General features: G+C 39.9%; 1 protein-coding gene across 1 annotated transcript; it reads left to right on the top strand.

Moving 5' to 3' along the window:
* The first annotated feature begins 667 nt into the window (after positions 1 to 667).
* On the top strand, positions 668 to 15,974 carry LOC145212565 (uncharacterized). The gene is made up of 39 exons (XM_080080731.1): positions 668 to 910; positions 1,101 to 1,299; positions 1,448 to 1,585; positions 1,664 to 1,765; positions 1,858 to 2,940; positions 3,014 to 3,136; positions 3,278 to 3,523; positions 3,614 to 3,859; positions 3,932 to 4,063; positions 4,133 to 4,303; positions 4,406 to 4,537; positions 4,752 to 4,835; positions 4,913 to 5,029; positions 5,144 to 5,275; positions 5,350 to 5,472; positions 5,591 to 5,737; positions 5,820 to 5,939; positions 6,060 to 6,185; positions 6,485 to 6,739; positions 7,127 to 7,417; positions 7,749 to 8,129; positions 8,456 to 8,626; positions 8,800 to 8,952; positions 9,040 to 9,189; positions 9,377 to 9,586; positions 9,796 to 9,966; positions 10,051 to 10,179; positions 10,643 to 10,785; positions 10,912 to 11,074; positions 11,283 to 11,437; positions 11,925 to 12,156; positions 12,342 to 12,486; positions 12,558 to 12,725; positions 13,052 to 13,230; positions 13,591 to 13,836; positions 14,041 to 14,180; positions 14,502 to 14,719; positions 15,154 to 15,254; positions 15,452 to 15,974. The coding sequence occupies exons 1-39, from the start codon at positions 797 to 799 to the stop codon at positions 15,490 to 15,492; spliced, it is 7,377 nt and encodes a 2,458-aa protein (XP_079936857.1). The 5' UTR covers positions 668 to 796; the 3' UTR covers positions 15,493 to 15,974.
* The last annotated feature ends 225 nt before the right edge of the window (positions 15,975 to 16,199 follow it).

Here is a 16,199-nt window from a genome sequence, read left to right as displayed (position 1 = left end):
CTGTTTACGCCAAACGTCACGTTGCAACGGCGAAGTTCGTCGCCTGAGATGTTCTAAAAAGGCACCCAGCGACACTCTAACCGAATTTGCAACGTGCCGTAAGCTTTCTTAGAAGGCCGCCGCAACTTGGCATGTCCAAGGCGCATATAATCACCACTGCCAATCGCTGAATGGCATTCTAATTGCGCCGGACAATAACCAGGTATTCACGTTGCCCCTTCTTTTGTTGGGGAGCTAGAATCCAAGTTGTCATTAATCGCTTCGTTGGACTGCAGGTATTGTGTTGCACTTGCAACTTTCAAATACGCGAGAAAGGTTCCAGGCCGATGCCAGAGCTTTTAGGGTGGGAACTCACGTTCTTGCAGTCATTCAAGTGTACAGCTCTTACCACGTAGAGGTTTAAGTGATTGTTAATGTTGGAGTTATGCATAAGTTGTGCAGTGTAGAAGAAATAGTTTTAGTCGTGGGTTACAGGAACGTACTTTCAATTTGCAATTGTTGGTTCATTTGCTTGACTGTATAGTTTGGTATACAGTATAGGTTGAGCTCATTTGCTGTTGGAAATTTGGGAAATACTGCCAATTTAGCTATATGTCTCATTAAACAATTCATAACAATGCGTTGAATCTAGAATCATAAACGATTGTGCGGCATAACCACCTTTTCAATATATGTGTTTGTGTTTTGCAGCAGCGCTGAAGTACCGAAGAGGGAAAGGCGCAGTATATTTACAAGACTTTGTATTTCGTGAAAAAGATCCGTGTTAGGATCACTGTAGCAAAAAGTTCTCTCTTAAATGTTGAAAGTAATATCAGAAAATATGACTAGTTCGGTGCGCTATAAGTTCATGCTCCTTTCTATATTTATCGTTTCAACTGTATCAACGTTGGTTTCAACTGAATATATTGAGGTAAGGTTTATAAATAGTTTAAATATTGCAAAGAAGTGGTTCTTAACCTTTTTTGTCCCACACTTCACGCCCCCTTCTAGTCTGAAATATGCAATAAAACTACTATTTTTTGGTTTTTATTTAGTGGGAAATCTACCTGTTCAATTTTATTTTTCTGGATTCTGTCACAAACCAAACTTTTCTATTTTAGTACCCTCCACTACTCGATGAAGACATCATAATTCATGACGTGATGAAAAGGCAGGTGGAAACGGTTTTGGTTGAGCGTAATGCCTGCACGGATGAAAATGAAAACTGCAGACGTTGGGCTAAGAGAAATTTCTGTTCTCACGCTGATTATGCCCCCTACATGTCACTCAAGTGCAGAAGAAGCTGCTACTTGTGCGAAGGTACAACTTTGTTGCAAATATCATTGTTTTGCCACAGTATAGCCTATCTACTGTCTGCCATATTCGTGTGCATTTGTGATAGAGTGTTAGAGCTTGGAGAGAGTAAACATAATCAGAAAATATAAATCAGAAAAATTGTTTGTTGCAGTTGTGGAAGAAGAAGTTGAAGAATGCAGAGACGACCGCGATGCTTGTGCTTACTGGAAAGAATCAGGAAACTGCAACAAGGACAAATACCGAAAGTTTATGGCCAAGCTGTGCCCCCGTTCATGTGGTCTTTGTCCAGGTATGCTCAACTTTCTTTTCTTACCCATAGCATCTTTGGAGTGACGGTATATCAAAAGCATTTTGCATGTTATTGTAGATCAAGTCACATCGACAGTCCTTGCTACAACTACAGCTAGCACAGTCCCCGTTACAACTACAGTTACCACGACAACAGAAGAACCAATAGAAACCACTACCCGTACGTATACATTTTTTAAAGGAATTTAATCAAAACTAGTCTTATGCAATTTAGCATAGAATAAACTTTACCGTTGTCTTAAATTTTTGCAGCGGCCAAGTACTCGGAATGGGGAGAATGGAGTGAATGTTCCCACACATGTGGCACTGGAAACAAGAGACGCACTCGAGAATGTCTGCTGGAAACATGCACCTCCATGCAAGTGAAGTCATGTGCCAACCAACCTTGTCCGACTACTACAGCTGTCATCACCACAACAACTCCCACTACGACAGAACTAGCAACCACTCAAGAAGAAACTACCAGCGTGGCGTCGACTACAGTGATGGCTACATCAAGTGAAACAACTTTTACCGAAGCTGCAACAACCACTATCACAACTTCTACCATGACTGAAGAGATTACAGAACAGCTTACAACTACTTTTGAAAACGAGGTTACCACTGCGACTGATACAACCACCACTGAATCTGCAAGTGCTTCATCAACCATGGCTGAAATTGAAGTTGACGCCACTGATCTTAAAAATGCATCGACCACAATTGCTACACTGATGGAAACAACTGCTGATGCTGAAATGGAACTCACAACTGTTTCTGAAGTGACCACTGGGCAACCAGAAACAACACAAGACAATTCGATGGACTTTGTTACTACATCGCCTTTGGAAACAACCCAACCAGAAATACCAGTAACCAGCTCAGTTAAAATGGAAGAAACCACAACAACTAACCCAACGTTTTCACCGGTAACTCCTAAAACCGAAAAGACATCAGCTATGGCCGATACGACAGTTGAAAACGAACCAACCACAATTTTTGAAATCACTTCCTACGGAACGATGTCTACACCAGAAGATGCTTTCACCTCAATCGAATCAACCAGTTCACCAGACATTGCCACAACTAGTGCTGAGGATAGGACTCAAGCTGCAACTACTGTGAATGCTGCTTCCGAAACTACAACCAACATATTGACCACTGTCCCTACAGTTGAGGTAACGGCGACTGAAACCACTGCATCTTCCATGGAAGTCACAACTGATGAAGGTGTTTCAGCAACTGGAGTCCAGTCTACAACTTTACAACTATCTGCTGAACTGACAACAAACTCTTATGAGCCAACATCAACTGAGGTTGATATAACATCACAAGCAACTGCCTCTACCACTATGGGTAAGATATCATTGCATGAGTTTTAGGCAAGATATTTTCAAATCGTAAGATACATTTCCGTTTTGTTCAACAGTTTCCGGCAATGAAGGGTGTCAAGATAAAGCAAGATCGTGTGTGCTTCTACTTTTCTCATGCAAAACGTCTCAGTTTACAAGAAACACTTGCAAAGCAACGTGTGGTCTGTGTGAAACACCCGGTAAGTTTATTTCATCTAAATACTTGCCGTTAAGTATATTTTTTTTACAAATGTAACGATCACAACGCACGGTTCAAGTTTGATTGATAGAGTTAGTCAAATTCTTTGTTATTGGCAATTAATTGTTCGTTTCGCAAACAGTTGGCGTTTCAACAACAACCCCAGCTCAGGGTACCACAGCTGATGAAACTACTTCATCGACGATAACAGAATCTCAGACAACTGCTACCACTGCCAATGCAGCTACCTCAACTGAACCAACAACATCAAGTAGACCTGTAGCGCCATCTTGTACCGACAGAACGTCCACCTGTCGATTTTTTATTAGCCGTGGTTGCTCGTCGACAGTAATGAGAACCTTGTGCAAAGCTACTTGCAAGCTTTGTGGTGAGTCGAGCATTTGGTCCAAAATTTTAATGCAGTTTCATTAAATTTATTCACATGTCTTTTAATGTGTTAAATTTGCGTTGTTATCAGGTTCCAGTACGACCCTGCCACAAACCACGTCTACCGCCGACGTCATAACTACGTCATCAATGCCTCAGACAACCTCTACGATTTTGCCCACTTCGACTATAGCCACAAGTTCTGTCAGCAGCACAACACTGTCGCCATCTACGAGTGTCGCTATGACGTCATCTATTCCTGCATCATCAACAGTGACGTCATCTACTCCTGCTTCATCAGCAATGACGTCAACCATAGAGCAAACTACCCAGCCAGGTGTGTGGTGTAATGGGGTTGTTGAATTCGCCATTTTGTGCAATATTTAACTCTTGAATATATTTTCGACAGCCTGTATTGATTTATACGAGGAATGCGCAAATATCTCAGTTTACTGTGGAGTCGTTGCCAACGTCACAAAGAGCTGTCCCAGGACCTGTGGGGAATGCGATGACGTCACAACCTCGCCTGCGTCATCCACCGGTAAGTCAGACACCAGTTGCATCTTAAGTCAAAACATTTTACCGAATACCAATACCTTGATTTTGATAGTTGGTGACGTTGAAATTTGCGAAGACACGTTTCCAAACTGCATCGCTTTGTTGGATCAATGCGAAAACGAGGAGGCAATCCAGTACTTACAAGTTACTTGTAGAAAAACTTGTGGATTCTGTGTGGCACCAACTTCGACCAACGTGACCAGCACACCCGAACCAACTACTGGTGTGTACAATTGCCACAATACTATATAGGCCTAAATACAAACGTTGTAACAGCGGGTAATGTGGTAGTTTGTAACTCATGGTAATGGCTTTTTGATTGCAGCTGCTGTTGAATGTGTGGATACGAACGAGAAATGTGGGGAGTGGTCCCAGTACGGACTCTGCAATTCAACCATCTACCCTGAGATGATGGCGTACATGCAAGACAGCTGCCGAAAATCCTGCGACTTGTGCAGTAAGACTAACTTACTTTTACATTTAATAAATGGAAATGGAAAGTTGGTGACATTCTTACCAACTAAGTGGAATGCACTTCTACTACACGCTGCAAACTTTTACATTTTGTTTGCCGTTTGGCAGATTTTAAAGCATATTGCGCACTTGCATTTTGCCCCAAGCATTTCTAAACAAAGCACATGATTGATATTTGATCCTAATACATTTACTAGATAAGAAAAGCTGGTCCGAATGGAGTGTTTGCTCAGTGAGTTGCGGAGGCGGATTAGAAAGAAGAACTGAAATCTGCAACGAAGGTACATTTACGTTTTACATGCACCCACAATTGTTAGGGTCGGTGTTGGATAATAAAAACCGTCTCTTTGATTCTCAGGCAACTGTAGTCAACCACAAACCGAAACAAGGTCGTGTAACATTGAAGCTTGCCCACAATCTAACCGTTGTTTTGATGGAATGACCACAAGAGCATGTCAACAGTACAAAGCTAAAAGTAAGTCATAAGGTTGTTCATTAACAAACAAACTGTCTGTTAAACGCCCTTAAATGGCACATAAAAAGAGGAGTTTAAAAGATTTGATCATTGACGCCGTTTTGTACATTACAGATGCGTGCTACACTACATTAGTCCAGGGTTTGTGCGCCAAGACGTGTGGAGTTTGTGTAGATGAGAGTGCAACAGCAAACAGCACCGATAACAATACGAACGAAACCCAATCCAACACAACCACCACAGCAGGTACGTCCATGTGTGTTTTATCCCCTCTTTCGACCTTCGGTTTTTGTTGTGAAACAATCCATGTTATTTTAAAGGTAACTCCACATGCCAAGATACTAACGAGCTGTGCGGCAATTGGTCAAGCCGTGGATTTTGTAGCAACACTTATACAACTTACATGAAACAAAACTGCCCTCAATCATGTGGCCTCTGTTCAGGTAAAAAAAACAGTCCTGTTGTGTAATATGTGTTTGAAATGGTGCGCAAAATTCCATCCCATTTAGTATTAGGCATAAATTACTTGGGTATGAATTTAGTTAATTTGTTTTGCTATAGATTCTGTGTGGAACGTGTGGAACACTTGGTCACCGTGCAATGCAACTTGTGGTGGAGGAGTAATGACCCGAAACAGGACTTGCCAAAGTGTCACCTGTCAGGGACCCACCGACGAAACAGCCCCGTGTAACACATTTCAGTGCCCAAGTAGGTTTATATTTGAATAATAAACTGTCATTGTAATGGTTTCCGATTTTGGGGCTGGCTTTGACGAAATTTTATTTTTTAGCTTGCACTGACCAGTCCTCGGCATGCAGCGTTCTGTCTCAAACAGGCAAATGTACAGAAACAATGTGGAAGTTTTTATGCCGACGATCTTGCAAATTGTGCACAGTACAACCAATAACAGGTACAATTTTTGTAGATTTTGACCGTGTGCACAACTATAAACTGTATTAGTGCAACATAAGTTCATTTACTTGTTATGTTTTTTTTGGCGACGATTCCACCACCTTGTATTTTCATACAGGGCCATGTCATGACACAAGAACAGACTGTGCTGACCTTAGAACAGCAGGTAGATGTACCGACTTTGCTGTGGAAGCAGCTTGTCCACGATCGTGTGAAAAATGTCCAATTGTCGAAGAAAATACCGGTAAGTTCACTTAAGATCAAAAACAATTTTATTTGTTACAGCAATTAGAGTGCAAAAAAGAAACAAAAACTCCAAAAACTATTTGAACCTATTTTTATGATGATTTTTTGGGGGCGGGATGGGGTGTATCTTTAGTATCCATTTGTAAAATGGTTATTATGTTTATGTACTAGAAATTTGATAATTTTTAAATTTTGTCTCCTTTCCTTTTCCTATACCTTCTTTGTAGAGCAAACTATCCGTATCTTTTGTTGGTATGTTTCTGAGCAAACAAAATTGGACCATTTTCTTTCTTTTAGGTTCAGGCCAGTGTGTGGACACGAACGTAAACTGCCAAACAGCAGCTACGATGGGAAAATGTACAGACCCTAGGGTCCAAGCGATTTGTCCCCTGTCTTGCAAGAAATGCACCAAAAGTGTCGCCGTTGTCGAAACCAACCCAACATCGGGAGAATGCGTTGACCAAAATTCGTTGTGTGTGAATTTGGCTGTCAACTGTGCCAACAACAGCGTTGTTCGCAAAACCTGCCCAAAAACTTGCGGACTGTGTCCAGGTTGGTAAATAGTTTAATCTTTGTGATGAACATAAATTCAAAACTGGGATCAAGAATCGTTTATACAAACCAGCGATCACGGTCACACCCCAATATTTAAATTAAAATACGCCACGCCTATAGAAGGCGTTATAACGAATCAGCCGGTCACCATGCATTTCTATATGCCAAGGCGTAGACCAGAAAAATAGCCTACGAGTGGGATTCGAACCCACGACAGCAGCCTTTCTTTTTGATGTTTCTATTTTACTACCTGATTAAGGCCTTTGCAACTGCTGTTGATTTTTGAAATACTTTTCAAGCAAAGACATTGCTTTGTAAATCTGAAACAAATATCTATATTTGTTTATATAAACCTAAACCTAAATGTTTGACATAAATTAACAGAACCATGCGTTGACAAAAACACGCTATGCCCTGGTCTTGCACAAGCCGGTCAATGCTCGATGAAAATCGTCACAGATGAGTGCCCACTGTCCTGTCAAGCGTGCAACAAGGCGAGTCAGGTGATCAAAAGCAATGTACCGGAAACTTCCATGTGCGAAGATAAACTCGGCAGCTGTCCGAAGTTGGTGCAAATTATCAACTGCACAAACCCTATGCTACTGGAATCGTGTGCTAAGACTTGTGGAACATGCCTGAAGGCTACAGTCGCTCCAACGGTTGCCCCGAAAGAAGGTAAAATATTGTTGTTATAATTGTAATAACAGTTAAATTTTGTTTAAATATACAAAGTCTTGCTGGTTTACAGTATGCAATAGGCCTGCATTATAATTTTAAGTGGATAGATTGACACTAATTTTAGACGGGCACCTGTTTTACGTGTTCTTCTTTGATAAGTCGTTAACGTTAATAAACCCATCTAACCTTTTGTTACCAGATTCTGCCAAACTTGTATCTTTGCCACTGCAACAAATCGCTTCGTCTTTTTTTGTTAACTCTTCCCAGCCCTAATGCAACTAAGAACCAAAAATCTAAATAGGTATTGACTCTGACAATTTTGTTCCAGAAACTTGCGCCGACCAACACAGCAGTTGTCCGGTTTTCGCCGAGCAAGGTCAATGTCAGAAGATGTTCTACACCTTCTTGTGTCGCAAATCATGTCGCCAGTGCGACAAGCGACAGGCCGATGCGACAGTGCCGGAGTGCAAGGACAAATACGACCAGGCCACTTGTGCTGCTCTGCTTAGCAAATGCGACAATCCCTTAGTTTTGCAACAGTGTCAACGGTCGTGTAAAGCCTGCACTGACTTCGAGTGCCGTGATACAATTACTGGGACTTGTAAAACGCTGGCTAGCATTGGAATGTGTTCCCAAACCGAGTTTAAAAGGACATGCGCTGTGACCTGTGGTCTTTGCTCGAACGGCGAAAGTGGTGGAACAACAATTGGTAAGTTTTTGTTTGTGTACTTTAAAGCTGTTCTGGTAAACGATGAAGAAAGATACAGCCGACATTTACAGCCTTAAAAAATAAAGGAATATTGAATTAAACTGTTTTGGTAAACAGTAAAACAATTTTCCTGAAAATTACAGCCATAAACAATGAAGAAAAATTTTCTTAACTTACAAACTTTTCTGGTAAGCGGTAAATAAATTTGTCCCGAAAACCACAACCTTAAAAAATAAAATGAAAAATTTCTTGACTTACAATGTTTTTTTTAAGTAAGCGTAGATCAGTAAATCAACTTCAACCATCCTCTTAATAATTTCGTTTAGTTCCCACACCCCCAACTTCTGGTGTGACCACAGACTCTGATGTGTGTATGGACGAAAGATCAGATTGTCAGGAATACTTCAATGCCGGTCATTGCCGTTATGAAGTAATCGAAAGTGTTTGTCGCAAAACATGCCAAGTCTGCCGTTCACCAACAGCTGTACTCGATCCAGGTAAGGAAACTGTTTTCTAAGTGGTTTAAATTAAGCAAATTTTTTATGTGTTTTTCTGGCACAGCTTTCAAATATATTTATTTTCAAATATATAAAACTTTTATGCAAATAGTGTTTGCAATTGCCTTCCATGACGTAAGGATTTTTGGTGACGTCATAGTTGTTTTTTGCAGATGCTCCATGTATGGATTCTTCCACCACTTGCGAAATTTTCTCCCGTTTAAATCAGTGCAGATCCACTCGCAACGTTCGTTTCATGTGCGCAAAATCTTGCAATTATTGCCCAAGGATTGAATCCGCCAGAAAAAGCGTCGTTCCAACTCCAGGTAAGATACATGTTTTAATTTCATCCAAACTGGTTGCAAATTTTCCAACTACGCCAGAGGAATTACCCAGTTAATTTTTTTCTACAGAATGCAAAGACAGCAACACCGCTATGTGCGACAGACTCAAGAACATGTGTGCGTTGCCGAATATTGAAACAGCATGTCCTTTAACTTGTGGCAAATGCACTGCTGTAGACAAGGAGGGCACGTCCAGCAACGGACAATCGAACAGACCAGGTAGAGATTTGTTTTTTTTACTGTTTTCAGGAATCTGATTCAAACTGTTCATATGATCACTGTAAAAATTGACCCTTTGGTTTAAACTTACCCCCCGAAAACCCCGACCCGAGTTACTTTGGGCTCTTAAATGTTTTTGGACGATACGTTTTTTAACATCGTTAACTTAAATTCCTTGCTTTTGCAGCTGATTTCAAGAAATGTCGCGACTACCTCCCTGATTGTCCAGACTACAGTGCACTCTGTACTCGGAAAACGGCGAACAACTACATTCCGACCATGTGTCCTATCACTTGCCAAACATGCGGTCAGACCACTCTTGCTCCGGATCGAAAACCCACCGACGCTGCCCCTACAACTGTTGCCACGACACCCAAAATTGCAACGCCACAAAATAGTGAGTCAACAGTTCTTCTTTGTTTGAAATATTGTTTATTAAACTGCTTCATAAACAGCTCAGCTATCATTTTGATAAGGATTTGGCAACCTTGTTATACTTTGAAATCAAATCTTCAGTTTTTCGTATGTGTTCAGTTTTTCGTATATGAACATATACACGCCTGCACCCTTACATGCCAATTTAAGCAACTTTAATTATTTTTTTAGGTGGAGTATTTGAAAAATGGGGGAGCTGGACTGAATGCAGTAAGACCTGTGGTGTTGGGGAACGAACCAGGACGCGCTCATGCGTGACAGGGGAGTGCGAAGGACCCCTAGTGGACACTGGGGCTTGTGGAAAGGATTCGTGTGATGCAAGGCTAAATCCAATAGAAACAGGTACTTTTTAATAATTAAATTGAATCTAGCCTTTACCACGTTATGAATGATAGCAAATGTAAATACTTGTTGTTGTTTTTTTAGAAGGTTGTAAGGATATCTCACCGCTGTGTAGCAGATGGTTACAGAATTCTACCACCAGATGTACAAGCGTACGTTATCGCGAACAAATGAAATTCCAGTGTGCGTTTTCATGTGGACATTGTACACCAAGTAAGTTATACACCATGTAGTTAAACCCATTTAAAGACAGATGCCCAAAAGTCTTATGACTGATTTTCCAGGCCTTCTCATAATGGTTAAAGCTATATGGCTATAAGTGCAATGTCATAACAGACTACAGGAATCAACCTGTGTAACAGGGTGGTGACCGACGGGTCTGTCTCCACACTAAATATACAAAATATACTTAAAAAGAGCGGCAGAGTGGCAGACGATAAGCGTCAGTGTACTTATTCATGAAACAAATATTAATTTCGCCTATTTAGAAGGCATCGTCAGTTTCCGTCTTGTTCAATTAGAATCAGTATGGTTATAATGCATTTTTATTGGTTATGCATGTTTAATGGTAATACCTTACTTTTATCGATTGTATGCTAACGCTAATTTCCACTCCTTGAATAAGATATGAAGCAACCATTTTATCAATGAAAAATTAACCCAATATTTGTTGTAGAACTGGTTTGGAGCGAATGGTCGGACTGCACCAACAGATGTGGTGGAGGGAAACAAAAACGTACGCTGAGTTGTGAAATTGTTGGCAAATGTGATAATCAAACTGGTGACGGAAATGTCGAAGAGCGAGAATGCAACACTAACGTAAGTGATAGGATTTTGTCAAAAAGGATATTCTTTTTTCTGTACAATGGCTATTTGATAATAATGAAACTAAATATTGTTTACAACTAAAGAAGTGTTTTTTTCACTTTTAATATTTATTTGTAGGATTGTGGAACTTGGACCACTTGGAGAGATTGGACTCCGTGTTCGGTCACTTGCGGACAAGGTTACAGGTCCCGGGAAAGGTTCTGTCCTTCAGGACGGGATGACGACTGTGAAGGGTTGCCCATGGAACAAGAAGGTTGTTTCATCAACGCAACATGTCCAGGTAAAATAACTTTTTACGTATGTGAATTGTTTTGTAAATGCGTTTAAAGTGAGGTTTTCTCGAAGTAGACTCTGCTAAATCTCCAATATGCCTTTCTAATAAATATGCTAACATATATAGCCGTCAAAAATCGACACGCTCTAATTTCCAAACGTTTTGGCCACTACCCATGCCATCGCCGCTAATTGATTGTTGTTTTGTGTTTTAGGCTGGAGCAACTGGTCGAATTGGACTGATTGTAGCGCCTCTTGTGGCGGTGGCGTCTCAACGAGGTCACGTGATTGTTACCCAGGCAAGGAGAACGTGACGTGTTCGGGTAACGCAACCGAAGAAATCAGCTGTAACAATCAAACTTGTCCAGAGGTACATATTTGACATTTAAACACCACAAATATATAGTAAAATCAGTCAATGTAGTAACAACTAAACTTATATCGTTTAGTTTTATAACAATAAATGGCCAATAGTGGAGTGACAGAAAAAAATTGGGAAATTAAAACGCTCCTTATACGACCAATAAAGGCAGTTTGGTGACTACTTCTAAAATGAGATTTTTTATAGTACTTAGCGTGTCATTGTCTTAAAATTCAGCCATACATGCACAAAACACTCTTCTTGCTTTCTTTTTATTATTGATATCTGCTGGCACGAACCACTATTATTTAGAAAAACGTTGGCACGCGAGGTCATTAACACATGGAAATAACGAGTAAATAGGCACGCGTCACCAAAAAGGTTGCCGACCCCTGGTTTAGGCGTTTTGAAATTTTACACGCTGTTGAAGGACGGCAGTACAAAAACAAGTTTTGGAAACACTGAACTAAACTTTGGTTTGTAATATTTAACACAGTGGAGTAGCTGGGAGACTTGGTCGGATTGTAGTGTAACATGCGGAGAAGGCGGAACCAGGCAAAGATTCCGGGGATGCAGCGTTAAGGGAGGATGTAAAGGTGATGAGATGGACACTGAAGATTGCTCTTCCGATGTTTCATGCATTCAATGGTCCCAGTGGAGCGCTTATACCGAGTGTAGCGCCTCTTGTGGCGGAGGTGTGGCCACCAGAAACAGGACTTGTTTAGGAGGTAAGCTGGGTGCTACGTTTCGTTAATTAGGGTGCTACGTTTCGAATTAAAATTCGTTATTTGTTGACTTAAAGTGATATAAATTTACTATCACTGCATTTTTATTGCAAATCATTTATGCAGCTACTTGGAAATGAAGTATAACGTAAAACACAAATTACATTTAACAACCTATTTTTGTAAAGGAACAGGAGACCACGGTGAATGCCCCGGATTTTCGGAGCAAACTATGCCGTGCAACTGGCAAATTTGTCCCGATGTCGGTCTTTGGTCAGAATGGGGTCAATTCGGAACTTGCACTAAAACTTGCGGCGGGGGAAAAATGGAAAGGTAGTCACTTAAAAAAATCAACGTACATTTAGTAAATGATTCTTTAAAAATCAAATTGTAATTGTTTTCAGGCGTCGAGTTTGTTTGAATGGAATTCCAGGGGAAGGGGGATGTCCTGGAACCGTGAACGACGTTTCAGATTGTGCCGTTGAATCATGTCCAGTGGGTCGGTGGTCACTGTGGTCCGAATGGTCACCGTGCAGTTCCTCATGTGGCGTCGGCGTGAAAAGCAGAGACCGGTAAATAAATAATTAAACGTTTGTTTTAATGGGTATCTTTTTTCGTCTGTGTCCAGCTCATAATCCAGTGGTTCCTATAATTTGTGTTAGATCCCTCTGGTGAATTTTTTCCTTTATTAACTTTAATTAAGTGGTTCTCAAAAGTCGTTCAATTTGTGAGATTTACAAAAATGTAGAAGTGAAATGGAGGTTTCATACAGGTCAACGCCAAAAGGATCCAATTAAAAACTTGCTCAATAGATAACCTACAAATTGTCTCTAAAAGTGGCTTGATACAGGGGACACATATATATTAGGTTCTTGCTAAATCCGATTTTTTTCTGCAGACAATGCATAGACGGAGTAGCGGGTCTGAGTGGTTGCCCTGGTCTTAAGGAGAGCGTAGAAAAATGCAATGAACACGCCTGTCCCACCTGGACGGAATGGCAGCCATGGACACAGTGCAGCGCCACATGTGGTGAAAATGGCGAAAGAATGAGAGTAAAAGTTTGCTTTGATTCCAACAGTAAGTTGTCATAGATTCAACAATACATTATATCTAGCTATGTTGTTAGCTTATGTGTAGTGCAGTGGTTCCCTTTTTCGACGAATTTCTCCCCTTACAATTTAAAATATTTTTATTTTCTTCCTGGTATACTACATTGTACATGCTAAACCATACAGAGACCATTTAAACTTGCGTCTTTTATCAACTTTCAGAACTTGAGTGCCTATTTACAAACACCATGTAAAAATTAAAGTAAATTCCTCCCCTTTTCAAATTCCTCACTGGTTGCGAACCACTGATCTAGTGTATCTAAGTTTATCGTATAACATCAAGCACTGATTTATGTATTGACCTCTAAACTTTGCGATTTACTTGCAGTTGAAGAGGTGGTTCCTGCTAGCGAGTGCGAAGACAGTAAGGAAACCTTCGAGAAAGAAATATGCAATATCCGTCTATGCCCCACGTGGTCCACATGGTCCGGCTGGGGCCCGTGTTCGGCGTCTTGCGGCGTCGGACTGAGCCAAAGGACCCGAGGTTGCGACAACGGTGATATTGGTGATGACGGTTGTAATGATGGAAGCTCTATGGGAAAGCGTTATTGCAACCAATGGGATTGTCCTAAAGGTAAAACATTTGCTATATAGTGTGCTAACTAGTGGTTAACGCATTTTGCAAATTTTTTTAATATTGCATGTTATATGAGTGCAGTATTAGGGAAACTGTAATAGCGTTTTATTCGTTTCATATTCAGTAAGTTATTATTTGGCCCGCTCTATTATTACTTGGTTGGTGCAAAAAAATGTTTTTCTAACATTGTGCGATGTTTAGCTTGTGAAATGGAACCTCTCCAAATGACTGGTACCTTCACTGCATCAAGTTACGTCGAGGACCATCCTCCAATCAGCGCTGAGCTTTTGGCGTCACGTGCCTGGTGTCCGACCAATGACGATGCAGATCAGTGGCTACAGGTAAATTAAACTGAAAGTTATTTAAAAATAGCAGCAGTCAGCTTAAAAGCCTACAGGTTAAAAACAAATTTTCAAACAAGCTTCAAGCAGTCAATCTATATGTAGCATACAACCAAGGTTGTAAAACCAACTATTAACAAACTTTCTCATATCAATGTGTAGAGATATACAACCTACATATTAGGTATTTATGTCATATGATAGGTTCAAGTTAAAAAATGTAAAAAGTTTTTCGTTTTACTGTCACTTTATAATTACTAAGCATTACGATATGAAACATACATTTTGACAATGCATTAACAATTACCTTTTGTTGTGTAGATCGACTTTGCAGATGCAGTCAGTGTATCAGGAATCAAAATCCAAGGTTTTCTTTCGTCCGAGCATCACGATGGTGTGAGCGGTTACTCGTGGGTCGACCGGTTCACGGTGCATCATGCAATCACTGCTGGTGACTATCAGCCAATCACGAACAATGCCCAGGAAGAAAAGATTTTTGAAGGACCGGATGGACCTCTGTCTAATCACGCCAGAAGCAGGTATTGAAGTGTTGAATAATTCTTAAAATATTTTTACGGCGCAATCTATGCATTCTACGCTATCTTCTGATAAAACGTACTAAACTTTTGAAAATGTTGGCGGTTGGGGCTATTAGGGTCGGGTTGAGGGTTTGTAGTAATAATGACCTTATAATTTAATCTTAAATAACCTTTTGCCCTAATATTGTTACATGCGTTTACGGTGGTACTAAACACCGCATGTTAACGTATGTGAGTATATAAGCCCATTGAAATGAATTACAAACCTCCACTCCAACCTTAATAGCCTCAACAATCAGCATTTTTAAGTTTTATTCGTATACTGGGTACACTAGAGGAGTCTGATTTTAATAACGTATTTTGGTTTAAGAGAAATGCTATGCATGATAATTTTCATAGTGTGTAACATTCGTTTAATTTGCGGATTTTTTCAGATTTTGGGAACCCGTTGCGGCGCGATATTGGAGAATCAAAGTCGAATCTTCTGTCCCGGAGAAACAGGGTTGCATGAAAGTTCAATTCCTCCAATGCCAAGGTATGTTTATAAAGGACTCTTCGTAACCCTGCACGCTACAGATATATGACTGCTCAAAAAGATTTAAAAAAATCTGTATTTAAAATAGAAATAATACTATATTTACCATAGAAATAATAATTTTATGTCGACATACAATTTTTGCTTCAATAAGATTTAATGAACATGTAATCTTAATTTAATGTTGTTTTTTGCAGATAATGCGGACACCGGTTCTGGGTCAAGTTTATTGTTTTAAATTGAACCAATGACCAAAAAACGTTTTTTTTTTACTTATTACTGTATTTCATTTTATACTGTTCATTTCTTTTTACTATTTCATACAGATATTTGCGCCAAACTTATTAAATGTATTTTATAATCATCCGAGCATTGTGCCTTTTTTGTTTTCGTTTTTTATATTGTTTGCTACATTTTTGAGTGTGTAAGCGCAGCATGCTTTTTATGTCGGTGCCAGTTGGTGATTTTAGCCTGAATGATATTACCTGAGCTACCTGATGCACTTAAGTGGTTGCGATTTAACGCCTTAATGCCTAAATCCGCTGCTTCCCTGAAAAGCAATTTTTATTTTAAAATTCGCTTTTTGTAAATATAAGCCTAATTGAGGTGATGCTGTACATATTTTTTTTCATCTTTTTATGATCTTGTGAACGCAATCATTTTGTATATTAGTTTGTTTTTTGCTTTTTGTACGTTTAATAAATTTTGACCGTTTCCAAACGGATTTTGGGAAGACAGCGACACTATAAGCGTAGCGACAGAAAAATTGAAAGTTTTAAACACATTTTAAACAGTTAGATGGATTTACTAGCAATTGTAGAAGTCAAAAAAAAAATTTGTGCTGCAAAAAGTACAGTTTGGTGCAAAACGAACAGTTATTTAACTGTAACAGCGAAATCGTATAAAAGTATTACAAAAAAATTTCATAACCGCTTGCGGCGCTAG

The sequence above is a fragment of the Phallusia mammillata genome, chromosome 2 (genome assembly GCF_965637545.1).
Source record: "Phallusia mammillata chromosome 2, kaPhaMamm4.hap1.1, whole genome shotgun sequence".
Taxonomy (NCBI): domain Eukaryota; kingdom Metazoa; phylum Chordata; class Ascidiacea; order Phlebobranchia; family Ascidiidae; genus Phallusia; species Phallusia mammillata.
Note: the sequence above shows the minus strand (reverse complement) of the source record. Positions and strands in the feature narration are given on the sequence as shown.